At 45.6% G+C, this 27,997-nt stretch overlaps 1 protein-coding gene across 1 annotated transcript; it reads right to left on the reverse strand.

Moving 5' to 3' along the window:
- Positions 1–8,963: 8,963 nt before the first annotated feature.
- On the reverse strand, positions 8,964–9,899 carry LOC136610395 (olfactory receptor 10A3-like). The gene has a single exon (XM_066589626.1). It carries the CDS (start codon positions 9,897–9,899, stop codon positions 8,964–8,966), a length of 936 nt encoding a protein of 311 aa, XP_066445723.1.
- Positions 9,900–27,997: the final 18,098 nt, after the last annotated feature.

Below are 27,997 nucleotides of genomic sequence, written 5' to 3' on the forward strand. Positions count from 1 at the left end.
ACAGCAGGCAAATTATATTTAGTGTAGTGTTAAACCTCACTGCATTATGTAAATATATTAATATGTACAGATGTATATTTTATAATGTTATTTTGCATTTTTTATTTTTTATTTTTTATTTCTTGTATTCTTTTTATATTTATTATTTTTTATTTTTTACTATTATTAGCTTGCTTAAAAAAGAAGAATAATTGTATATAAACTCATGTGACCTAAATAAGCTAAAATTAATGTATATTTGTATGATTAAAGAAGAAATAAATAATAATATTAATAATGATAATATGGTAGGTTTGTAAATTTGGATAGGGATGCTGCCACTCACAAAAGAGAATTGATGCATATATGTGTATAAAATACTTACTAAAATACATTTTCAATCATATCTATAATTTTCACATAATTTAAAAACATAGAACTGACATAAAACTACTGTTTATAGCATTAGGTAGTATATATTATATATGATTATACATATATATATATATATATATATATATATATATATATATATATATATATATAAAATATAAAATAGAATAAAGAACAATTAATTAATGAGTAAATAAATGAACAAATAAATAATGATAATGATCGATTCTACCCTCAATTTATGGCATCTGTGTGTATCTTTGTATCAGTACCATTGCATGCTAACATGCCTATCACTGCTTGATTATAAATACAATTATAAAAAAACTTTATGTTAAAATAAATTATAGAATATATATAACAAAAATACTACTATATATTATATGTAACTTATATAGAATAATATACGTACATCTATACCTAGTAGTATTTTTGTTATATATATTCTATAATTTATTTTAACATAAAGTTTTTTTATAATTGTATTTATAATCAAGCAGTGATAGGCATGTTAGCATGCAATGGTACTGATACAAAGATACACACAGATGCCATAAATTGAGGGTAGAATCGATCATTATCATTATTTATTTGTTCATTTATTTACTCATTAATTAATTGTTCTTTATTCTATTTTATATTTTATATATATAAATATATATATATATATATATATATATATATATGTATAATCATATATAATATATACTACCTAATGCTATAAACAGTAGTTTTATGTCAGTTCTATGTTTTTAAATTATGTGAAAATTATAGATATGATTGAAAATGTATTTTAGTAAGTATTTTATACACATATATGCATCAATTCTCTTTTGTGAGTGGCAGCATCCCTATTCAAATTTACAAACCTACCATATTATCATTATTAATATTATTATTTATTTCTTCTTTAATCATACAAATATACATTAATTTTAGCTTATTTAGGTCACATGAGTTTATATACAATTATTCTTCTTTTTTAAGCAAGCTAATAATAGTAAAAAATAAAAAATAATAAAAAATATAAAAAGAATACAAGAAATAAAAAATAAAAAATAAAAAATGCAAAATAACATTATAAAATATACATCTGTACATATTAATATATTTACATAATGCAGTGAGGTTTAACACTACACTAAATATAATTTGCCTGCTGTCTCTGATAAATACTTAACAATCAAAACCAAATTACATAAAATCCCCCTTCCTGAAATCTAAATACAAGTCAGGATCGTAGCATTACTCTGAAAACAACCGGCTAGTGCAACTTCCCCCGGTTGCCTAGGATACAGCCTATACACGGCAAGTGATAGGATTAATTACTTACAGACATGCTGCACTTACACACTATACTAGCGCAGCTAACGCAGATAACGTAGAGATCACTTACATGTTGATAGACATATTTCAGGACCAATGAGCTAGGAAATAGAACGTTCAGGGCATTTAGCTCCATCTGGAACCGGCATACGTCACCCTACCCGGAAGTGACGATGCCGATACTCACTCCCGACATGGCGCCTCGCATCTGACAGACGCTTAGGACGCCTACACCCGAAAACCAGCGCAACGAATGGGATGCTGCCACCAAACTGTGAGTTATCTATATATTAAGTGTAAATGTAAAGCTGTTAACATTGTGCTTGAGAAAGTTGTCGTGGAGGACAACGAAACGCGTTGCACAGAGGATATTAAGAATAAAAGTTGGATGCAAGTAGTGCCTGTAGCCTGACTCTGGTATTTAGGTCCTTAAGAGCGTGGGCATTTCCATTTTTTTAAAGTTTATATACGAATATACTTCGAGTGGGTCCTGCTAGCCAGCAGGACACAGAAGCCCAGCAGCCGAACGGACATACCAGAGGATTTAAAAGCCGACGAGGAAGTGGAGGTGCTGGTGAGACCTCTTTAAAGGGGTTCTCACCAGACACCGGGTGAGTCGAATTTATTGATTTATCTCTTAAGCAATCAAACTCGCATAGAGTTTGATTATACAAAGGCTTTACAGCTCCAAGCCGACACAGGTGGCGCCTCCCTGACGTATTGTTTTTACAAAGACAAATGGGACTTCTGGACCTGACAAGCCAGGAAGGGTCTGGGGCACAGGCACAGAGAGCTGCTCGTCCGTCAGCCGCCTACTTATTCTGGAAGCTATGAGAATTTGAGCATCCGCAGTGCTCCTAAAGTACCCAATATCAACCAGCAGGAATCAATAGTTGCTGTCAACAACTGCCAAGAGACCCACTTAAAAGAACTGCCTATAGTTGAAATACTGAAAACCCGAGTTAGGTGGCTTTCGGATACGAATATGCTTCCCTAGAGCTTTCCCCCAGTTGTGTCCTGGGGAAACCCCTGACTACTTGTACTCAGACCTTGCTCTTTTCCAGAAGCATTTAGAGAATCTTTTGGCCTTGGAGGCTTGCCATTGGATACCATATCTAAGTCATTTGGGAGCTATTTTTATAGGGTTTCCAAGGCAAAGTTTTCGCAGGATAGGTTGCCATGTCTTTCCCTCACCCTCCCCATTTGGGACCGGCACCTATGGGTGGCTCCTACATGGCTGGGTTGGAACTATGCAACAGAAACACATAAAAATGCACTGTGGTGATGATTTAATTAGCAATTTTTTTCAAATTAAAAAGGAGTTAAAATATATATATATATATATATATATATATATATATATATATATATAGTATTCGATGGCAGCCCCCCAGGCCAAAGGATACTCTAAATGCTGCTGGGAAAGAGCGAGATCCAAGTACAAGTAGTTGGGGTTTTCCCCATGACGCAACTGGGAAAAAGCCCTCGGGAAACCCAGCTGCTGATGTGCCTCATGATGAAAGGAAAGGACTGCCCTGTACCAAAGCTTACATATTAGGAACATAGAATGTGCATGGTATGAGTCTAGGGAAACTGGACTTTGTGAAATGTGAAAAGACAAGACTTAACATTGATATTCTTGGAATTAGCAAATTGCACTGGACAGCTAATGAATATTTTCAGTCCGATGACTTCTCATTGCACTATGCCAGACATGAGGAAATCAAGAGGAATGGACTAGCCTTTATATATACAGTACACACACATATATATATATATATATATATATATATATATATATATATATATATATATATATATATATAACTGCCAATCCCAGGGCACCTAGAAACTGGTAAGTTGACTAGCAAATCCCTGAGCTAGTTTAGGGTGATTGACAGGCATTGCAGGTTAGGGTGATTTACCTGAGCCATGCAGGGGTAGATTGCAGGAGCACACAAATTTAACACATAACAGTACAGGTAAAGGTATACACATCATATAAATCATATAAAAGCAGCCAAAAAAGTGCTGTAGTACCCAACTCTGGGGTAATATATATATATATATATATATATATATATATATATATATATATATATATATATATATATATATATACTATATGTCATGCCTGTCAATCACCCTAAACTAGCTAACTTGTTAATTTACCAGTTTCTAGGTGCCCTGGGATTGGCGGTTTAGCCCTCCACAATGGTTTGGTTAGAGTGATAGTATAAAAAGATAGAGTGGGTGGAGTTTTGTCAGACTGATTGCGAAAAAGAAGAAGAAATATCAAGAATAGCCAGTGCTGTAGGAAAGTGGAAAACAAAGTGTGAGTGACAAAGCCAGGTAATGCTTGTTAGACAGAGGGTCAGTAGAGAAAAGAGGTGGAGTAGGGGTGGAATTGTAGCAAGAAGAATCAGCAGCAAGGAGAAAAGGCAAATAAGCAAGAAAGAAGAAAGTAAATTGTTTCAGAAAAAGCTAGAAAGTAAAGCTGGAGTGTAAATTCAAGTGTACGAAAAGAGGGATTCCAACCCAAATCACTTAAATGTAGGAAAAGTGGTTTCTTATGTCAATTGTTATCATATGCCTCAAGTAAACATAATATAATCTGTGTAACTGCAGCAAGTAAAGAACCCCCTCTCTTCCTGCCAAATAAAGCACCCAATTGTTTTACCATCTAATCCTGTCTCCTGGAGTCCCTTCCCACCACCTGCTACATCTGCACTGGGGTATCACACTACACTGCAGGAGAACAAGCAAATTTTTATTTTATTTATTCATTTTTATTGTTATTTGGTCTGGAGTAGGTTTTGGCCTACATACAGACTGGTGTCACGACAAACCACCATCTTACCCTACTCAACTCAGTGGGTAGCAGCCCATAGGGTAGCACCTTAAAAAAAGGATTGCGAAAGTTTAACATTTACTACTGCGTAACGCCATACCAGGCAGCATTTCCATCAGCGAGGAGCAGTGGCGCCACCATGACTAACAACATTTTTCAGCCCTTTGTTCGGTCTGGCCTGGGTTGCTGCATATATATTATATATGTATATAACACTATGCAGGAGAGAGGTCCATCATCTATACTCTTTTCTGTATATTAGAGTATGCAGAGGCGATGCAATGTCATATCTCTCCTCTGCATACTGTATTATACAGAAGAGAGCTGCGATGTTGGAGCCCTACTTTGTATATGTATATTACACTATGCAGGACAGAGGTTTGACATTGCAGCTCTATCCTGCATACTGTAATATACATATACAGAAGAGAACTCCGACATTGCAGCTAACTTTGGCATGCTGTTAGACACGTGTGGGATCTATTCTGACAGCTGAACTATGCAGAAAAAATCTCAATGTCGAAAGAGGTCCGAGATTGGATTGGAAAGGATAGCTTACTGGATAGCTTGCCAGATTAGAAATATATTGTCAATAACACAGAAAAATGTCTTTTAATGTGCTGAAAAAAGTCAATTAGAATATACATACAGCTCTTTAAATAAATTCATAAATATAATGGTGTACATAGGCGCTACATTACTGCCTATGCCTGTTCCAAAGATCAGTAGAAGAAAACTGGACTTGAAACAGAAAGTATCTAATACCATTCTTATTGAAAAAATGGTGGTCATAAATGGCTGCACATCCAAGTGGAAGAATGTATCAAGTGGGGTATCACAAGGCTCTGTCCTAGGCCCAGTGTTGTTCAACATTTTATAAATGATCTGGAGGAGGGGGTTGATTGGAAACTGATCAAATTTGCAGATGACACAAAGATAGGAGGGATAGCTAACACTAGGGAAGAGAGAGAGAGAGAGAGTATTCAAAAAGATCTTGAAAAGCTTGAACAGTGGGCGGCGACTAACAGAATGGTATTTAACCAGGAGAAATGCAAAGTCCTACATCTGGGCAAGAAAAATGAAGAAAGTACATACAGAATGAGAGGAATTGGGCTAAGCAGCAGCACATGTGAAAATGACTTGGGTATACTAATAGATCATAGACTGAAGTCAACAATGTGATGCAGTAGCCAAAAAGGCAAACACAATTCTGGGATGTATTAAGAGAAGCATTGAGTCTAGATCACATAAGGTAATTATCCCCCTCTACTCTTACTTAGTCAGACCTGTTCTGGAATACTGTGTTCATTTCTGACAAACTGGAGAAAGTTCAGAGAAGAGCTACCAGGATGGTGAGCGGTCTGCAAATCATGTCCTATGAGGAACGGTTAAAGGATCTGGGAATGTTTAGCTTGCCAAAAAGAAGGCTAAGAGGAGACTTAGTAGGTGTCTACAAATGTCTGAAGGGCTGTCACAGTGCAGAGGGATCAGCCCTCTTCTCATCTGCACAAGGAAAGACTGGAAGCAATGGAAGGAAACTGAAAGGGGGGAGACAAAGATTTGATATTAGAAAATAACTTTGACAGTGAGGGTGATCAATGAGTAGAACAGGTTACCAAGGGAGGTGGTGAGTTCTCCTTCAATGGAAGTGTTCAAACAAAGGCTGGACAAATATCTGTCTGGGATGATTTAGTGAGTCCTGCACTGAGCAGGGGGTTGGACCCGATGACCCTGGAGGTCCCTTCCAATCATACTATTGTAGAATTCTAAGTCCAATATTAACCCTTTGCAATCCAATTTTAGATTCAGAGTTTCCTAGGGGGCTTTCTCTTTCTGCCATTATGCAATGGCGCCACCTGCTGGCTAGAGCCAGTACTGCGGTATTGGACATGCCGGAGAGGCCCCCGACAACAGAGTGGCCAGTTATATACAGTAAGAATACCCTGCCGGACATCTTTCGACATTGGAGCTGTACAGGCCTCAATCAGAATGTCTTTAGACGTCAGACAGTGGAGTGGAAAGGGTTAAAGAACTTTCAGCAATTGAAAGACCGCTGAAGAATTCAAGTAGTGGTTGACTACCATGATCCTTTCGTTATATGCGATACTAGTATGTAGACTTCATATTTCTATTGTCGCCAGGAGAGTTTTTGATGACAAGTTTCCCAATGATGAGATCTTATTTATAAAGTCCATGGTGTCTCTGAATTCCCTTTGGTGGCAAATAGTCTACAAAGTTTATCCAGAAAGCTTGTGATGGTCTGGAAAATACAATTGGTACCTTATACTATAAGATAACTCCACTGAGATGTGAGGGATTTATAGATTTGGATAGTGTGTACAAAACAGGAATGCAATATGTCTGAGGGATTAAATATTCAGCAACACTCTAAGAAATGTTGCTGCCAGAAACAGCATCAGATACAATGTTGGAAACATCCTTCAGGGATTGTTCAGATAGATCGTCCAATAGTAAAGAATAATCATTGGTATCATTCAGTTGTGATAACATTTTAGGGACATACTTACACTTATCCTTGACAACGATGACCAAGTCCTTATCTGCTGGCTTAAATCTAATTGTTTTATCGTGTCTTAATTATGTGCTCCTTGTTCTGGTAGAGTCTAGGATGAAGGTACTCTGTAGCAGTGCACCACACCATACCTGCACAAGAGAGTGCTACCTAATGCAGTTTTGCCATGTAAAAAAAAAATCCCCATCTCCTTTCAGAAGAGCTAATCTCTAGTTTCACGTAGAACATATTTTATCCTCTCTCAAAAAATAAATAAATGTGTGGTACAAATCTTGCAATGTTTAAAGGTCCATTTACAAGGGACGAATGTCAGGCAAACAATGTCCGACACTCTACCTTGCTGTTGCACAGGAACTAGCAGATCTGGCTAATGCACAGAATGGCCAGCAGGGGGGCGGGGCAGTGCAGGAGATTTCTCTCCTCTCGCTCCCCCGCCCCTCTCCATTCACTTAACCCTTTCCAATCCAATGTCAGGCCTGCCCCGACATCATAATTTTCCGCCACAGCTCCGATGTTGGGACAGGCCTGACACTGCAGTGCAGGAGTGCATCTGCACCTGATCATCAGACACATTGGGTGCAGATGCACTCCTGCACTGATCCTCATCAAGCACCCCAGAGAAGAAGGCAGAAAGGGTTTTTATCCCTTTCTGCCTTCTCCTTTACACATTACATAGCGCTCAATTAGCGCCGGAATCATGCGACCGCCGGTGTTACCTGACCCCCAGCGGTCACATCAACGCCGAGCCGGGAGCCTGCACCGTGGGGGGAATGCAGAAGTAATACTTCCGCATTCTCCCTTCTGCCTCCCGGCCCGGCGATCATGTGACCACTGGGTGGAACCAGACCCCAGGGGTCACATGATCGCCGAGCCGGGAGGCAAAAGGGAGAATGCGGAAGACGCCAGACAGGTAAACAGGTCCCTCCACAGTGCAGTGAGCACATGCACACTCCTGAACTCTGTCAGTTCAGGAGGGTGCAGGGAAAATGTATTTTTTCTCATCCATTCTCCCCAGCTCCAATTTATTTGGAGCTGGGGAGAATGGATGAGAAAAAATAAATGGATTGGAAAGGGTTAATACAGCGGCTGTTCAATACTGAATGGCCGCTATTTACACTGAATGATAAGCGATGAACTAATTGCTCATCATTTAAGCAGCATAAACGATGGACGATGAGCTCATTGCTCAGTGTGAGTGCGACCATTCAGTACTGAACAGCTGCTGTGTCATGTGAATGGAGAGGGTCAGGGGAGCGAAAGTAGAGAAATCTCTTGCACTGTCCAGCCCTCCTGCTGGCCACTCTGCGAGCGAGCCAGCAATACTAGCTCCCATGTGACAGCACGGGAGCGAGAACATGCATTTGCCCAACATTCGTCCCCTGTAAATGGACCTTAAATTGACTGTGTTAACTTTCTGTAACTTTATCTTATACCTTTGGAATGCTGTTGTTCTCTTATATTCCCACAACAAAAGCCATTGTAAAGTAACTGAAAGGGCAAATAAACTGTGACACAGAAAGTCATCATACTTCACCAAGAGACAAGTTAAACTCTTGCTGCATTCGTAAGTATGCTATAAAAGAGAAGTCAGATGCAGTTATAATCATGTGTGAGGCCTTGACGCAATTAAGTTAAAAAGTAATCCTTGAAAGTATTGGCCCGATATGTAACTGGAGTCGAAGTCTTAAAGCAGAGAGTGATTGTGAGATGGGGTGCATGGGCATTTATTTGATCCTAAAAACGCTCTTATTCTCTTCTAACTCTTATTTCACCATTCAGACATGTGTGAATCCTAGAAAGGATTGCATATTCTAACAGGATGTGTGTATGATACAACGTATGTACTGTATGATGTGCATATAATATAACACAGTGTTCTATTTAATTTGAATCTCTCAATCGTCTAACAATTTGTTGAAGAGTTCTCCTGATCTCTGGGTTCCTCAGACTGTATATGATAGGATTCATCATTGGAGTCACCACAACATACAACAGAGATTTAAACTTGTTTGTACTGAATGAACTATCATTCCATGGCTCCATGTAAACCATCATGAGAGTTCCATAGTAGAGGAACACAGTGGCGAGGTGGGAGCTGCAGGTGGAGAAGGCTTTTCTTCGTCCACTGGTGGATGGAAGAGTCATTATGGTGAAGAAGATCCAGATATAGCTCATAATAATGAGAGCAAATGGGGTAATGAACACCACAAGAGAAGAGCTAAAATCTACCAAAGCCAGGAGAGTAGTGTCTGATGTAGCTAACTTAACCACTGGGCGAAAGTCACAGAAAAAATGGTCAATGGCATTGTGACCACAGAACTCCAGCTGCAAAACCAAATAGCTCTCACAAGATAAAAAAAAGATCAAGGACCAGGAGCCAAGAACCATCTTGAGGCAAAGCTGAGGGTACATCATTGAATGGTAGCGCATTGGACAGCAAATGGCCAAGTATCGATCATAAGACATTATAGCAATGAGAAAACACTGGACAAACCCAGAGATGAAAAAGAGGTAGAGCTGAGCCAAGCAGCCACTCACTGATACTCTCTTCTCGTCTACTACTATTATATCTAACATCATGGGCATGATGGTCGTGGTGATGAGGACGTCAGCTATAGCTAGATGTTTGAGGAAGATGAACATTGGGATTTTAAGGTCGTCATTGGTGGACACCAAAACTATGATGAGAAGGTTTCCAATCAGAATCACCAAATAAGAGAAAAGGAAAACAATGAATAGTGGAAGCTTGTATTTATATATACCTCTAAACCCCAGCAGCAGAAACTCAGTGACCACAGTCTGGTTGCCTACACACATTTCTGGAAAGGAACACAGACAATGATGATTCCAGTTTATTTCCTAGAAGAAAATGGATGATGTAGGTAATAACAGAGTACAATCATCTATAAAGAAGACACATAAACACATAGGGCCTCCCATCAATGCTATAAAACTTTACATGGAGAAGTAGATGAATATTGTACTTCTACCCAAGAACTGTCCTTACTTCTTTTTCTTGTCTGCTGCTCCCAAGCTGTTTGAGGAACACAAGCTCATGCTTATAAGTTGCTGTACCAAGTACTGCAACTTGTCCTATTGAGTCTTGAGAGAATTTCCTGAAGATATACAATATCTCTCCTAATAACAGTATAATTAGATGTATTGGAACATTTGACAGCTAATCCACTGAAATGTATAAGATACCACATAAACACTGGCCCATTCTCCTGGCCAATCTGCACCTGGAGGATGTCATTCATAAGCATCCCTCTTTCAGCTACCGAAGATAGGCAAATCTGAAGGATCTTGTGGTAAGAAATCATTTTCTATCTTCTACTACCGAAAATACATCTAAATAGGCCCCATAGACTGGATGCACCCCTTGTGGCCACTGTACTTTTTGCCCATATAAGACCCAAAACTTCACAAACCCCATTGACAATAGAATATATGATATTTGTCAATTTATCAATTGTAGAAGCAAAGGCACCATTTATATACTGTAGCTTGTTGCCACTTGTCCTAAAGTGTATGCAGGAAAGACCATACAAAAATTTCAAAACTGTATCTCCAAACATTAAAGTACCATTAGAACCAGGACGGACACCCTGATTGCACAACATATTATTGAAAAACATGGCGGGGGGGGGGATTGATTCCCTGAGATTCATTGGTATTCGTCAGACTAAGCTAAATGAAGGTAAAGGAAACCTGGACATTAAACTACTCAGAGAGGAGACATAATGGATTTTTGTCTACAGAGTAAGAGTCTTCTAGGTTTAAATGAAGATTCATCATTCTCAGCATTCATCTTAGCTAACTCACAAAAATTCTGCCATCTATTACAGTTTGAAAAATATACATTTTTTTTTAACATATACTATACATTTCTATTTTGTTATAAAAAATGCATCTGGATAACTTTTTATATACTAATGGTTACATAATCAGGCACACATTGCATACCATATCTCATGAGAGAATTTATTGACTTTATCTAAATTAAAATATGCAGCTTATAATGATACATGCAGGATGTATATATATTGTATAATATCTGTACAGAAATGAAAGAATAGAAACCATGAGCCTTGTTTTTTGGCGTCATATTAAATTTTGCATACAATCACGTCTACTCCTTGAATACTTGAATATTGCCCTGGTGGGAAAATGATGAGGAGATTATAGGAGGGTGAGAGCAGGGGAGGGAAAGAAAGGAAAGAGGAAAGAGAAGAAGAAGGAAGGTAGAGAGGAAGGAAAGGGGGAAAAGAAAAAAAAAGGAAGAAAAAAAACATTTTTGTATTTTTTTTACATTTTTCCCTCTCCCTCACTCCCTCAGCATGTGCACCACCTGGCACATGTGCAGAAGGGATTACATATCTATACATGTCTTGCAATTCTATCAGCCAGCCGCCTCACTCTATATAACACACACAGTCACCAGATCCTATTGGTCAGACCATAGGCATAGCATCAGGGGTACTGGGGTCCCCATGGCTACCCGGCCCCTGCGCTCAGGGGGCCTCGAGGCCGCTCTCCGCCATACCCACATGCACATTCAGTGCATTAATGGCTGGTTGTTCTGTCTGCAGCAAGATTGCCATCATGCGGCTGAGCATCGAGGAACTCACATGAGCCGGCAGGGGAGGAGGAAGGAAGTCACATGGGACGGCAGGGCACAGTGATCATGTGATCATGTGCTTCCCCCTGCTTCCTGCTAAATGGAAAGCTTCTGAGTTTGCCTCTCCTGCTGCTGTAACAACTAAGTTCCAGAAAAAATGACCCCAGCGCTCACTGGCGAAGAACGATCCTCTGTATAATAAAACTTCTTCTTTATTACACGGAGGATTGTTCTTCCCCAGTGAGCGCTGGGGTCATTTTTTCTGGAACTTAGTTGTTACATTTTATTTGGGTCCCCCTGTTTTTGGGTGGACTAATGGATCCAGACTGCTCTTCTTTACAGGATTGGGAGGAAGAACTTTCCTATTCTACAGGCACCCCCGGATCAGAAGGTACCAGTGAGGTTCCCTCTTCCCCTTGGGACCTCACTGAGTACCGGGTGAGTCCGATCTGTTTTATTCATATTTCCTAATACTCCAGGCCTGTAGGAGCGCTAATCTGATCTCCATTTACCTTAGTTCTCCTGCTGCTGTGACATGGAGGAGAAGTGGACCGGGCCCTGGTGTATATATGTGTATATATGTGTGTGTATCTGTCTGTCTGTCTCCCTCCTTCATCTATCTATCTATCCCATATCTATCTATGTATCTATCTATCTGATATATATCTATCTATATACTATCTATCTATCCCATATCTATCTATATACTATCTATCTATCCCATATCTATCTATCTATCTATCTATCTATCTATCTATCTATCTATCTATCTATCTATCTATCTATCTCATATCTATATATATATATATATATATATCTCATATCTATCTATATACTATCTATCTATCCCATATCTATCTATCTATCTATCTATCTGCTACCTATATACTATCTATCTATTCATCCAGCTATATACTATCTATCTATCTATTCATCCAGCTATATACTATCTATCTATCTCATATCTATCTATCTATCTATCTATCTATCTATCTATCTATCTATCTATCTATCTATCTATCTATCTATCTATCTATCTATTTATCAACCAACCATCTATCTATCTATGTCATATCTATATACTATCTATGTATCTACTATTTATTAATCTATCTATCTATTTATCTCATATCAATCTATCAATCTATTACTAGAGATGAGCTAACGTACTCGTCCGAGCTTGATACTCGTTCGAGTATTAGCGTGTTCCAGATGCTCGTTAATCGAGACGACCATCACGCGATGTTCGAGTTACTTTCACTTTCATCTCTGAGACGTTAGCGCGCTTTTCTGGCCAATAGAAAGACAGGGAAGGCATTACAACTCCCCCCTGCGACATTCAAGCCCTATACCACCCCCCTGCAGTGAGTGGCTGGCGAGATCAGGTGTCACCCGAGTATATAAATCGGCCCCTCCCGCGGCTCACCACAGATGCATTCTGATATAGATCAGGGAAAGTGCTGCTGATGCTGGAGCTGCTATAGGGAGAGTGTTAGGAGTTATTTTTTTTGTATATCGGCCGTGCAGAGCATTGCGTCCTCAGTCTTCAGTAATTTTACATAGTATAGGGCCAGTAGTGGTGAGGCAGGGACAGTGAAAAAGGTGAAAGAGATATACTGTCTATATAGGCAGTGGGCTTTTTCCAAAATATTTGGGCACAAAAAATCTATTTGGGCTGCCTGTGACTGTCCTCAGTGTACTGCGTCTCTGCTGGGGGTAGTAGTCCTAATTAATACGCAGCTAAATGTTACAGCAGGCTTGCGCAAAAGTGTTTCCTGGCTCTGTGTTGCCCGTTACATCACCGCTGTCATCCTGTCCAGAGGGAAACAGTCTGCAGTAATTTTACATAGTATAGGGCCAGTAGTGGTGAGGCAGGGAAAGTGAAAAAGGTGAAAAAGGTGAAAGAGATATACTGTCTATATAGGCAGTGGGCTTTATCAAAAAAATTTTGGAAAAAAAAATCTATTTGGGCTGCCTGTGTCTGTCCTCAGTGTACTGGGTCTCTGCTGGGGGTAGTAGTCCTAATTAATACGCAGTTAAGTGTTACAGCAGGCTTGCGCAAAAGTGTTTCCTGGCTCTGCGTTGCCCCTTACATCACCGCTGTCATCCTGTCCACAGGGAAACAGTATACATATATACGCTGCCTACAGTATCTGTCTGCTGTATCAGCTCAGCCTTTAAAAAAATAGAAGCAAAATACTTAAGGCCTACTAGTGGCCTTTGGACACTTGACTGCTTATGCGCTGTGAATTCCACTAGCTCAGTCATACGCACCTACGTCTCACTACAGGCTTGCGCAAAATTCTTTCCTGGCTCTGCTGTGCGTTCCGTAAGCGAAGTCAGCCTCCAACCACAGGCCAATAAGCGGCACATTTAATTACAGCGTTTCTGCACTACTGGTAATACACCATGCTGAGGGGTAGGGGTAGGCCTAGAGGACGTGGACGCAGGCGAGGACGCGGAGGCCCAAGTCAGGGTGTGGGCACAGGCTGAGCTCCTGATCCAGGTGTATCGCAGCCGACTGCTGCGGGATTAGGAGAGAGGCACGTTTCTGGCGTCCCCACATTCATCTCACAATTAATGGGTCCACGCGGTAGACCTTTATTAGAAAATGAGCAGCGTGAGCAGGTCCTGTCGTGGATGGCAGAAAGTGCATCCAGCAATCTATCGAACACCCAGAGTTCTGCGCTGTCCACTGCTGCAACTCTGAATCCTCTGGCTGCTGCTCCTCCTTCCTCCCAGCCTCCTCACTCCATGAAAATGAGACATTCTGAGGAGCGGGCAGACTCCCAGGAACTGTTCTCGGGCCCCTGCCCAGAATGGGCAGCAATGGTTCCTATCCCACCGGAGGAGTTTGTCGTGACCGATGCCTAACCTTTGGAAAGTTCCCGGGGTCCGGGGGATGAGGCTGGGGACTTCTGGCAACTGTCTCAAGAGCTTTCAGTGGGTGAGGAGAACGACGACGATGAGACACAGTTGTCTATCACTCAGGTAGTAGTAATTGCAGTAAGTCCGAGGGAGGAGCGCACAGAGGATTCGTAGGAAAAGCAGCAGGACGATGAGGTGACTGACCCCACCTGGTTTGCTAAGCCTACTGAGGACAGTTCTTCAGAGGGGGAGTCAAGTGCAGCAGCAGGGCAGGTTGGAAGAGGCAGTGCGGTGGGCAGGGGTAGAGGCAGGGCCAGACCGAATAATCCACCAACTGTTTCCCAAAGCGCCCCCTCGCGCCATGCCACCCTGCAGAGGCCGAGGTGCTCAAAGGTCTGGCAGTTTTTCACTGAGAGTGCAGATGACCGACGAACAGTGGTATGCAACCTTTGTCGCGCCAAGATCAGCCGTGGAGCCACCACCACCAGCGTCACCACCACCAGCATGCGCAGACATATGATGGCCAAGCACCCCACAAGGTGGGACGAAGGCCGTTCAGCGCCTCCGGTTTGCACCACTGCCTCTCCCCCTGTGCCCCAACCTGCCACTGAGATCCAACACCCCTCTCAGGACACAGGCACTACCGTCTCCTGGCCTGCACCCACACCCTCACCTCCGCTGTCCTCGGCCCCATCCACCAATGTCTCTCAGCGCACAGTCCAGCCGTCGCTAGCGCAAGTGTTGGAGCGCAAGCGCAAGTACGCCGCCACGCACCCGCACGCTCAAGCGTTAAACGTGCACATAGCCAAATTTATCAGCCTGGAGATGCTGCCGTATAGGGTTGTGGAAACGGAGGCTTTCAAAAGCATGATGGCGGCGGCAGCCCCGCGCTACTCGGTTCCCAGTCGCCACTACTTTTCCCGATGTGCCGTCCCAGCCCTGCACGACCACGTCTCCCGCAACATTGTACGCGCCCTCACCAATGCGGTTACTGCCAAGGTCCACTTAACAACGGACACGTGGACAAGCACAGGCGGGCAGGGCCACTATTTCTCCCTGACGGCACATTGGGTAAATTTAGTGGAGGCTGGGACCGAGTCAGAGCCTGGGACCGCTCACGTCCTATCCACCCCCAGAATTGCGGGCCCCAGCTCGGTGGTGGTATCTGCGGCGGTGTATGCTTCCTCCACTAAACCACCCTCCTCCTCCTCCTCCTCCTACGCAACCTCTGTCTCGCAATCAAGATGTGTCAGCAGCAGCACGTCGCCAGCAGTCAGTGTCGCTCGGCGTGGCAGCACAGCGGTGGGCAAGCGTCAGCAGGCCGTGCTGAAACTACTCAGCTTAGGAGAGAAGAGGCACACGGCCCACGAACTGCTGCAGGGTCTGACAGAGCAGACCGACTTCTGGCTTGCGCCGCTGAGCCTCCAACCGGGCATGGTCGTGTGTGACAATGGCCGTAACCTGGTGGCAGCTCTGCAGCTCGGCAGCCTCACGCACGTGCCATGCCTGGCCCACGTCTTTAATTTGGTGGTTCAGTGCTTTCTGAAAAGCTACCCACGCTTGTCAGACCTGCTCGGAAAGGTGCGCCGGCTCAGCGCACATTTCCGCAAGTCCCACACGGACGCTGCCACGCTGCGGACCCTGCAACATCGACTGCTGTGCAATGTGCCCACACGGTGGAACTCTACGCTCCACATGTTGGCCAGGCTCTATGAGCAGCGTAGAGCTATAGTGGAATACCAACTCCAACATGGGCGGCGTAGTGGGAGTCAGCCTCCTCAATTCTTTACAGAAGAGTGGGCCTGGTTGGCAGACATCTGCCAGGTTCTTGGAAACTTTGAGGAGTCTACCCAGATGGTGAGCGGAGATGCTGCAATCATTAGCGTCACCATTCCTCTACTATGCCTCTTGAGAAGTTCCCTGCAAAGCATAAAGGCAGACGCTTTGCGCTCGGAAACGGAGGCGGGGGAAGACAGTATGTCGCTGGATAGTCAGAGCACCCTCATGTCTATATCTCAGCGCGTTGAGGAGGAGGAGGTGGAGGAGCATGAGGAGGAGGGGGAAGAGACAGCATGGCCCACTGCTGAGGGTACACATGCTGCTGGCCTGTCATCCTTTCAGCGTGTATGGCCTGAGGAGGAGGAGGATCCTGAAAGTGATCTTCCTAGTGAGGACAGCCATGTGTTGCGTACAGGTACCCTGGCACACATGGCTGACTTCATGTTAGGATGCCTTTCTCGTGACCCTCGCCTTACACGCATTCTGGCCACTACGGATTACTGGGTGTACACACTGCTCGACCCACGGTATAAGGAGAACCTTTCAACTCTCATACCCGAAGAGGAAAGGGGTTCGAGAGTGATGCTATACCACAGGACCCTGGCGGACAAGTTGATGGTAAAATTCCCATCCGACAGCGCTAGTGGCAGAAGGCGCAGTTCTGAGGGCCAGGGGTGGCGTGGAGATCAGGCAGCATGTACAGTACAGGCAGGGGAACACTCTCTAAGGCCTTTGACAGCTTTCTGGCTCCCCAGCAAGACTGTGTCACCGCTCCCCAGTCAAGGCTGAGTCGGCGGGAGCACTGTAAAAGGATGGTGAGGGAGTACGTAGCCGATCGCACGACCGTCCTCCGTGACGCCTCTGCCCCCTACAACTACTGGGTGTCGAAGCTGGACACGTGGCCTGAACTCGCGCTGTATGCCCAGGAGGTGCTTGCTTGTCCTGCCGCTAGCGTCTTGTCAGAGAGGGTGTTTAGTGCGGCTGGGGGAATCATCATGGATAAGTGTACCCGCCTGTCAACCGACAGTGCAGACAGGCTTACACTCATAAAGATGAACAAAGCCTGGATTTCCCCAGACTTCTCTTCTCCACCAGCAGACAGCAGCAGTACCTAAACAATACGTAGGCTGCACCCGCGGATGGAAGAATCGTTCTCCATCACCATAAAAAACGGGGACCTTTTAGCTTCATCAATCTGTGTATTATATTCATCCTCCTCCTCCTGCTCCTCCTCCTGAAACCTCATGTAATCACGCCGAACGGGCAATTTTTCTTAGGCCCACAAGGCTCAGTCATATAATTTTTGCAAACAATTTTTATACGTTTCAATGCTCATTAAAGCGTTGAAACTTGCACCTGAACCAATTTTTATTTTAACTGGGCTGCCTCCAGGCGTAGTTACAAATTAAGCCGCATTAACCAAAGTGATTAATGGGTTTCACCTGCCCTCTTGGTTGGGCATGGGCAATTTTTCTGAGGTACATTAGTACTGTTGGTACACCAATTTTTTGGGGCCCTCGCCTACAGTGTAATTCAATTAATTTTTTGCCCACCTGCATTAAAGCTGACGTTACATCCGCTGTGCTGGGCACTGCAATGGGATATATTTATGTACCGCCGGTGGGTTCCAGGGAGCCACCCATGCTGTCGGTCCACAGGGAGTTGTAACTGCATGTGTCCACTTCTAAAGAACCCCAGTCTGACTGGGGCGTGCAGTGTGGGCCGAAGCCCACCTGCATTAAACATGACATTACCTCAGCTATGATGGGCAATGCAATGGAATATATTTATGTACCGCCGGTGGCTTCCTGGCACCCACCCATGCTGTGGGTCCACAGCGACTTCACAATAGGGAGTTGTACCTGCCTGTGTCTATGAATTAAAAACCCCGGTCAGGTTGGGGTATGCAGTGTGGGCCGAAGCCCACCTGCATTTAATCTGACGTTAGCTCTGCTGTCCAGGGCACTGCGCAAGGACAATTTGGTGTGCGCTGTGGACACTGGGTCGTGCAGGGGGGGGGGGGGGGTTGGGCAGCATGTAACCCAGGAGAAGTGGCAGCGGAGTGTCATGCAGGCAGTGATTGTGCTTTGTTGGAGGTAGTGTGATGCTTAGCTAAGGTATGCATTGCTAATGAGGGCTTTTTAGAAGTATAAATTGTTGGGGGGGGGGCACTCTTGCAGCTATTGTGGCTTAATAGTGGGACCTGGGAACTTGAGATGCAGCCCAACATGTAGCCCTTCGCCTGCCCTACCCGTTGCTGTGTCGTTCCCATCACTTTCTTGAATTGCCCAGATTTTCACAAATGGAAACCTTAGCGAGCATCGGCGAAATACAAAAATGCTCGAGTCGCCCATTGACTTCAATGGGGTTCGTTACTCGAAACGAACCCTCGAGCATCGCGAAATTTTCGTCCCGAGTAACGAGCACCCGAGAATTATTATTTCTATAAGTATTTATCTATCTATCTTCATCTATATTCTATCTCTATAGCTCTCTAGCTCTCTAGTTCTCTCTGGTATAAGTTATACATACCCCAGGATTTACTGTATATAATTTCACACTTTACACACAATTAAAAACCGCATGCGGTTATTAATAGTGTCTGCAGCTCCTTAATACCGTAAGTGGTCTTTAAATACTGCATGTAGTTTTTTAATGTGTTTTTCTTTATTGTGGTTCTAATGTACAACAAAACCATGACCCACACTTAAGGCCGCTCTCACACACATGTTCAGAAAACATAGCTTGAAATCATGGCATTTTTACCGTAATTTCAAGCAGCATTTTCGAACACAGGTTACAGCGTTTGACAGTGCTTTTTAATGCACCCCATCATTGTGATAGGTGATGAAATGTGTTAAAAACCACGAAAATGCAAAAATAGAACAGACAGCTCTCAAAAATCACAGCATTAGAAACACCATGTTCGAGCGCAGATTTGAGTAACCTCATTAAAATCTATGGGAGTGTTGTCCCGTGGTTAGTACGGCGCTCGGGGACACCGCGCTAATAGCAGTAAAAAGCGATGTGTGTGAGAGTGGCCTGCGGGGCTACAAGCAAATGTTCATGTGCAGGAAATGCGTCATGTTTGGAAAAATTACGCCAAGGGACAGTTCATGTATGCAGCACGATCTAGGTAGGGGTACGGGGAAGTGTGGGGTGGAGGCCCAGGGGGAAAGGGGGCTGAGCTAAACTTTTGCACCCGGGCCTGAGCCCTTAGGTACGCCCCTGGGTCAGACTATTGTTTCTGAGCTGTCATTCATTATGGTCCTGCATAGATATAGCCTCACATTGGCTAGAAATCTAATGATCCCACCCACTTTCTATAAAAAAAGCTGTCAGTGCAGCGCTTCTTTCACTATACCCTACCTGAGCTTTCTTGATAAAGCCTGTGGTGAAGCATGTTGGAAGGGCATGTGTTAGATGTTCTTTATATTAGGTTTAGGGATGGCTCCACTATACAATATATGTTTATAGATAGTTAGGCATCTAGGCAGTCCCTTTGTGATCACACCATTTCGCAAAACACTGCTTACTGTATGTGTATACTACAGACCCCTCTGACATTGCTAATCTCTGTAACACCTGTGTTCAATGCACAATCAGCATAGCAGTGTACTGGATAACACAGCAGCCCAACATACTAGCATAGCAGCTCATATGCTATATGAATATACAGAGATCTCTCTGATATTTCCAGCCTATGTCACAACAGTGATTACAAGCTAATTAGCATAGCAATGTACTGAATCTTATATTTTGACTGCTTCTTAGACCTACTTTATCAACTAGTACCTTATGCGTCCCAGTATTGGCTGCCTGCAGTTATGTTGTTTCCCTGAGGACACCTTGCTTCAGGAGTATGATAGTGGCTATTAATGATTGCCCTTTCAGCTTACCCAGGAAACTTAAAATCAGGCTACTTGCATAGTACCTCTATTAACCCCTTCATCTTGCTGTCAGAACCAGCAATTCTCGGGGGCCCCGTGCCCACACCACCGGTCCTGCCACCCGGGTTACAGGAGTGCGGCGTAGGGGAGCCCCGGTTCTTGTGATCTCCCCGGGCCGCTGTCAGACTGGTCGCCGCCGGGTTGCTAGGGAGGCAGCAGGTGCTTCTCTAGGCACTTGACTACCAGGCTGGCTTCCCTAGTAACTGTCTGTGCTGCAGACTGGGGGTGTGTCCCCAGCACCTCCCTGATTAGCCCTGCTGCTGTCAGGCTCCCCGCCCCAATCGGCTTCTGGGGCGGGAGCGCTGACAGCATTTAAAAAGGTGTGTTTTCCTTTCAGCCCTTGCCAGTGTTAGTTTGGTCTTCCAGCTGCACCCGCGTATTCTTTTGACTCCTGTTTGTGACCCCGGCTTTCCTGACCTCTGCTTTTGGACCTTGACTACGTTTTTGCCTGACCCCCCTGTACTGCGTACCCTCCTGTTGCCGACCCGGATTGTCTGACCATTCTACCGTTGTTTGTCTTCAGTGTCTGTTTGTCTCCCCGTGTCCCGCTTCCCTAGTGAGGGTAGGGACCGCCGCCCAGTTGTCGCCCTGGGGGTTAGCCCAGGGGGGCAAGTAGGCAGGGACAGGGGTTGCGGGATATCTCAGGGACCCCCATATCCCGGACACTGTCCTGACAGTAACACTGGCCGAACGAAGGTCAGACCCTTGCATCCGCCCGGCAACTCTGAACCCCTCGATGGAGGCCATGGCAGCTTTAGCGAACCAGGTCCAGTTCCTTACGAACCTTGCCCAGGACCTAACAGCCCGCTTGCAGCGACAGGAACAAGCGGCAGCTGCAGGTCCCATGCAGCCCCCTTCCGCTCCAGGAACAATGACAGAACCTCGAGCCACGCTTCCGGATTGTTTCTCCGGAGAGAGAAGTCAGTTTTTCGCATTTAGAGAGAGCTGCAAGCTCTACTTTGATCTCCGCCCCCACTCCTCTGGTACTGAATACCAGAAAGTGGGAATTGTAATTACCCGCCTGAGGGGAGAGCCCCAAAATTGGGCTTTCTCATTACCTGCTGGCTCTCCCGCCCGACTATCCCTTGACGCCTTTTTTTCCGCCTTGGGTCAAATTTATGACGAACCCGACCGTGCCGGCTACGCAGTCTCCAAGCTTCTGGCCCTGCACCAGGGTTGCAAGATGGCGGAGGACTACTGTTCCCAATTCCGCCAGCACTGTACAGAATCCGGGTGGAATGATGCCGCCCTAAAAGACCTATTTTTGACCGGTCTGTCTGAGGGTCTTAAGGACCTACTCGTGGCCCACCCGGAGCCAAGAACCCTGGAGCAAGCCATGTCGCTGGCTATTCGGGCTGACCGACGTTTGAGGGCCAGACACGCCGCTCGGACCACTCCACTCCCCACGCCCACTTCTTCTACTGACCCGACTTTTCCACCTCCCACCACCGAGGCCATGGAGCTGGGAGCCATGAACCCCAAGCAACGACGGGAAAATCGCCTGAAGAAGAACCTCTGCTTCTACTGTGGGGAGCCGGGTCACCGCATTGCAACCTGCGCCAAGAAGCCATGGCAGGGAAAACGTCCGCTCCTAGGCAGTTGTCCGGAGGACTGTCTGGGAGCCAAGGTACTCCCTGTGTTGTCCAAAATGTTATTGCCTTGCACCCTAGAATTCCATTCTTTCCACCGTACTGGGCAAGCCTTCGTTGATTCTGGGGCTGCTGCTAATTTCGTTAACTTTAATTTCGTTGCTCAACTGTCCGGGGTTCTGTTACGTTTAGAGACTCCGATTCTTGTTTCAGGAGTGGACTCCACTCCACTGCAAGCAGGGGTAGTTAATCTGGTTACCCCTGAGGTAAGGTTTACTATAGGAGCCCTACATGTTGAAACCTGCACATTTCTGGTGATGAGAGATTTGTCTGTGGACGTCGTCCTAGGTCTCCCCTGGCTCCGGGAGCACAACCCGGTAGTAAATTGGGACACGTTGGAACTGGTAGAGTGGGGTCCCCGCTGTGCCAACCACCTATGTCCGGTGGAGGTGGGGATCTCCACCTGCGAGGGGATTCCCCTACCAGATTACCTCTCCGAGTTCTCGGATGTCTTCTCCAAGCAATTATCTGAAGCCCTGCCCCCTCATAGGGAATGGGACTGTAAAATCGATTTGATTCCTGGGGCCAAACTTCCTAAGGGCCGCATTTATAATGTTACGGTTCCAGAGAGAGAATCCATGAGGGACTATGTCCAGGACAGCTTGGCCAAGGGGCACATCCGGCCCTCAGAATCCCCGGTGGGTGCCGGGTTTTTCTTCGTCGAGAAAAAGGATGGGGGTCTCCGGCCCTGTATTGACTATAGAGAGCTAAATAAGATCACAGTCAGAAACCAGTATGCCCTTCCGCTCATTCCTGACCTCCTCAACCAGGTCGCTGGTGCCCAATGGTTTTCTAAACTTGATCTCAGGGGGGCATACAACCTCATTCGCATTCGGGAGGGGGATGAGTGGAAAACTGCCTTCAATACGCCTCTCGGTCATTTTGAATACCTAGTAATGCCTTTTGGCTTGTGTAACGCCCCCGCCATTTTTCAGGGGTACATGAATTCTGTGTTTCAGGATATCATGGGGGTGTTTGTCGTTGTATATCTAGACGACATTCTGATTTTTTCCTCCGACTTGCCGAGTCACCGTACTCATGTTCAAACCGTGCTAGCTCGACTCAGACATAACAAGCTGTTTGCTAAGCTCGAGAAATGTGTTTTTGGGGTACAAAAGATATCATTCTTGGGGTATATTATCACGCCATGCGACTTCCAGATGGATCCTGGGAAGGTGAAAGCCATCACGGAGTGGGCTCGGCCAGGTACCTTGAAAGCTCTTCAACGCTTCCTCGGCTTCGCCAATTACTATCGCAAGTTCATCAAAGACTTCTCCGTGGTGGCTAAACCTCTAACGGACCTCACCAGAAAGGGAGCAGATGTGAGTACCTGGTCTTCTGAGGCTCTGAGGGCCTTCGATAACCTAAAGGCGGCGTTCTCTTCAGCGCCTGTCCTGGTACAACCGGATCTGTCCTGCCCATTTGTGGTGGAGGTAGATGCCTCAGAGTTTGGTGTGGGAGCGGTACTGTCCCAAGGGCCCTCCACACTCACTAACCTTAGACCGTGTGCCTATTTTTCTAGAAAGTTCTCTTCCACTGAACGGAACTACGATATAGGCAACCGGGAATTGCTGGCTATTAAGTGGGCTTTTGAGGAGTGGAGGCATTTTTTGGAAGGAGCTCGTCACCAGATCACGGTACTCACAGACCATAAAAACCTCACCTATTTAGATTCCGCTAAGAGGGTAAATGCTCGGCAAGCCCGCTGGGCCTTGTTTTTCTCTCGGTTCAATTTTGTTGTTACCTATAGACCCGGTTCTAAAAATGTCAAGGCAGACGCCCTGTCTAGGAGTTTTGGTTCTCCGGAACCTTCCGAGTCTGAGCCTGAGAGCATTCTCTCTCCTGGAGTGGTCCTCGCTGCTGTCTCCTCCGACCTTTCACCTCTCATACACGCTGCTCAACAATCCGCCCCTGAAGCCCTTCCGGAAGGCAAATTTTTTGTTCCGTTGTCACTGAGATTGAAAGTGTTAGAGGAGACACATGCTTCAGTCCTAGCTGGACACCCCGGTATCAGGGGTACACTAGAGTTAGTATCCAGACTCTATTGGTGGCCGCACATGGCCAGGGATGTACGGTTATTTGTGTCCGCGTGCCCGGTTTGCGCAAGGGGGAAGAATCTCAGGAGACGTCCTGAGGGTCCTCTTCTTCCCTTGCCCATTCCGTCCAGGCCATGGTCCCATTTGTCCATGGATTTTATTACTGATCTGCCATCCTCGCTGGGGAATACGGTCATTTGGGTCATTGTTGACCGTTTTTCTAAAATGTCACATTTCGTTCCGCTTTGCAAGTTACCTAACGCCAAACTTCTGTCTGAAATGTTCATCAAGGAGATTGTTCGGCTACATGGGATCCCCGAGGATATTGTGTCAGATAGAGGGGTACAGTTCGTCGCTCGCTTCTGGCGAGCTTTTTGTAAAAACCTAAATGTCAATTTGTCTTTTTCCTCCGCCTTCCATCCCGAGAGTAACGGACAAACAGAACGGATGAATCAAGAACTTATCCAGTACCTGCGACTTTTTGTCTCTGATAACCAGTTTCAGTGGGCCAACTACCTGCCTCTCGCCGAATTTGCTATTAACAACCATGTTAACTCGTCATCTCAAGTGTCACCTTTTTTTTGTAACTATGGGTTCCATCCCCGATTCTCGCTTTCTACTCCCCTTGTCTCGAACAATCCGGCCGCTGACATATCCTCTGAGGAACTGTGCACAGTTTGGGCCCAGGTTCGTAAGAACCTTCAGGGCTCCCAAGAGAAGCTACGTAAATACTCTGAGAAAAGATGTACTATCTCGGCACCTTTTGTGGTCGGGGAGCAGGTTTTATTGTCATCCAAAAATCTGAGACTTAAGGTTCCCTCCCTGAAACTTGCTCCTCGGTTCATTGGCCCATTTACTGTGTCGCAGGTTATCAACCCGATGTCATATAAGTTGTCACTTCCGGACTCCTGGAAGGTCCACAAGGTTTTTCATAAAAGCTTGCTTAAAAAATACGTGACTCCAGTTCTACCCACCCAGAACCCGCCCCCTCCTTCTTTGGTACAGGGGGAACTGGAGTATGAAGTAGAAAGGCTTGTTGACGCCCGACGGGTTAGAGGTGTACTGCAGTACCTGGTCCACTGGAGTGGATTTGGCCCTGAGGATAGGACGTGGGTCCCTGCCAGGGACGTTCATGCCCCACGCCTAGTCCGATCATTCCACAGGGCCTTCCCGCTCAAGCCCGCTCCTGGCCATGGGGGTCCGGTGTCCCCCCGTAGAAGGGGGGGTACTGTCAGAACCAGCAATTCTCGGGGGCCCCGTGCCCACACCACCGGTCCTGCCACCCGGGTTACAGGAGTGCGGCGTAGGGGAGCCCCGGTTCTTGTGATCTCCCCGGGCCGCTGTCAGACTGGTCGCCGCCGGGTTGCTAGGGAGGCAGCAGGTGCTTCTCTAGGCACTTGACTACCAGGCTGGCTTCCCTAGTAACTGTCTGTGCTGCAGACTGGGGGTGTGTCCCCAGCACCTCCCTGATTAGCCCTGCTGCTGTCAGGCTCCCCGCCCCAATCGGCTTCTGGGGCGGGAGCGCTGACAGCATTTAAAAAGGTGTGTTTTCCTTTCAGCCCTTGCCAGTGTTAGTTTGGTCTTCCAGCTGCACCCGCGTATTCTTTTGACTCCTGTTTGTGACCCCGGCTTTCCTGACCTCTGCTTTTGGACCTTGACTACGTTTTTGCCTGACCCCCCTGTACTGCGTACCCTCCTGTTGCCGACCCGGATTGTCTGACCATTCTACCGTTGTTTGTCTTCAGTGTCTGTTTGTCTCCCCGTGTCCCGCTTCCCTAGTGAGGGTAGGGACCGCCGCCCAGTTGTCGCCCTGGGGGTTAGCCCAGGGGGGCAAGTAGGCAGGGACAGGGGTTGCGGGATATCTCAGGGACCCCCATATCCCGGACACTGTCCTGACACTTGCCTAGCAAACATACACTTAGTTCCTCTATGGCAGGGGTCCCCAACTCCTGTCCTCAGGGACCACCAACAGGTCATGTTTACAGGATATCCTATGATGAGTACACCTGTGGCAATGTCTGAGGCACCAACAATAATTACATCACCTGTGCAATTCTGAGGAAATCCTGAAACAATGACCTGTTGCCGGTCCCTGAGGACTGGAGTTGGGGAACACAGCTCTAGGGACATACTCCATACTCCTTTATTTTAAAGTGTCTTTTTTTGAGTGCATATATATTCTAATAAAATATGCTATTTATTATTTTATGTTTTGGAAGGTATAACCATTAAAGGGGTTGTCCCGCGGCAGCAAGTGGGGTTATACACTTCTGTATGGCCATATTAATGCACTTTGTAATGTACATTGTGCATTAATTATGAGCCATACAGAAGTTATAAAAAGTTTTTTACTTACCTGCTCCGTTGCTAGCGTCCTCGTTTCCATGGAGCCGACTAATTTTCGCTGTCTAATGGCCAAATTAGCCGCGCTTGCGCAGTCCCGGTCTTCTTCTTTTTTCAATGGGGCTGCTCGTGCTGGATGCCGCCTCTGTGTAGCTCCGCCCCGTCACGTGCCGATTCCAGCCAATCAGGAGGCTGGAATCGGCAATGGACCGCACAGAAGCCCTGCGGTCCACCGAGGGAGAAGATCCCCGCGGCCATCTTCATCAGGTAAGTAAGAAGTCACCGGAGCGCGGGGATTCGGGTAAGCGCTGTGCAGTTTTTTTTTTTAAGTCCCTGCATCGGGGTTGTCTCGCGCCGAACAGGGGGGGGTTGAAAAAAAAAAAACCCGTTTTGGCGCGGGACAACCCCTTTAAGCCTCTGGCAATTTTCTTGGTAATTGGTTTGTTTAGCCAGGTATACCCTACGGCTGTTTCCTTGCCTTACAACATTGAGTATTTAGATAAAGGCCTAAGACAATAAACTGAACTTTTGACTCCAGCAAAGGAAACCTCAGCTGCCTTCTTATTTTCTCTTCCCTTGCTGTTGGCATTCCTCAAGGTTTGGTTGTAAGTCCACTCGTTTTTCTGCATTTTCACAGCTCCTACGAAACAGACTGTCAAGCAGATATGGCTGTTGTTACCCCTTTGCTAGTAACATTCAAATATTTACCTCTTCACGAAAAATCACCTCTTCACTACTACAAAACATTAGTAACTGTCTTTCCACTATCTCTAACACCATGTCCTCACTCTAGAACAATACCTCTGCAACACCACCTATTGGGTGGCAGAATTTCTTCAAATTAATATCAGATCTAGAGATGAGCGAGCGTACTCGTCCGAGCTTGATGCACGTTCGAGTATTAGGGTGTTCGAGATGCTCGTTACTCGAGACGAGCACCACGCGGCACTCAACTCAATTACATTTCCTTCCCTGAGAAATTTGCTCCCTTTTCTGGCTAATAGAAACACAGGGAAGGCATTACAACTTCCTCCAGTGACGTTCTAGCCCTATCCCACCTTCCTGCAGTGGGTGGCTGGCGAGATCAAGTGAGCCCCGAGTATTTAAATCAGCCCCGCCCGCGGGTCGCCTCAGACACACGCTAAGAGAGATCAGGGAAAGTGCTGCTGCCGCTGCTATAGGGAGAGTGTTAGCGTCTTCAAGAACCACAACGGTCCTTCTTAGGGCCACAGCTCACCTAGTGCATTACTGTTGTGGCTGCTGTGAGCAGTTTTTCACTTTTTTTTTTTATGTATATCGGGTGTGCAGGCTGTAGCGTTCCCAGGCTGCAGGCTGTACTTGAGTATAGGGGCAGTATTGGTCAGGCAGGGACAGTGGTAGTGTAGAATCCTTTCTACAAGAACCCCAATGGTCCTTCTTAGGGCCACAGCTCACCTAGTGCATTACTGTTGTGGCTGCTGTGAGCAGTTTTGCACTTTTTTTTTAATGTATATCGGGCGTGCAGGCTATAGCGTTCTCAGGCTGCAGGCTGTACTTGAGTATAGGGGCAGTATTGGTCAGGCAGGGACAGTGGTAGTGTAGAATCCTGTCTATAAGAACCCCAACGGTCCTTCTTAGGGCAACCTGTGACCGTGTGCATTTAACTCTGTGGTTGCTGGGAGTTGTAGTA

This window comes from Eleutherodactylus coqui, chromosome 2, assembly GCF_035609145.1.
Source record: "Eleutherodactylus coqui strain aEleCoq1 chromosome 2, aEleCoq1.hap1, whole genome shotgun sequence".
NCBI lineage: Eukaryota > Metazoa > Chordata > Amphibia > Anura > Eleutherodactylidae > Eleutherodactylus > Eleutherodactylus coqui.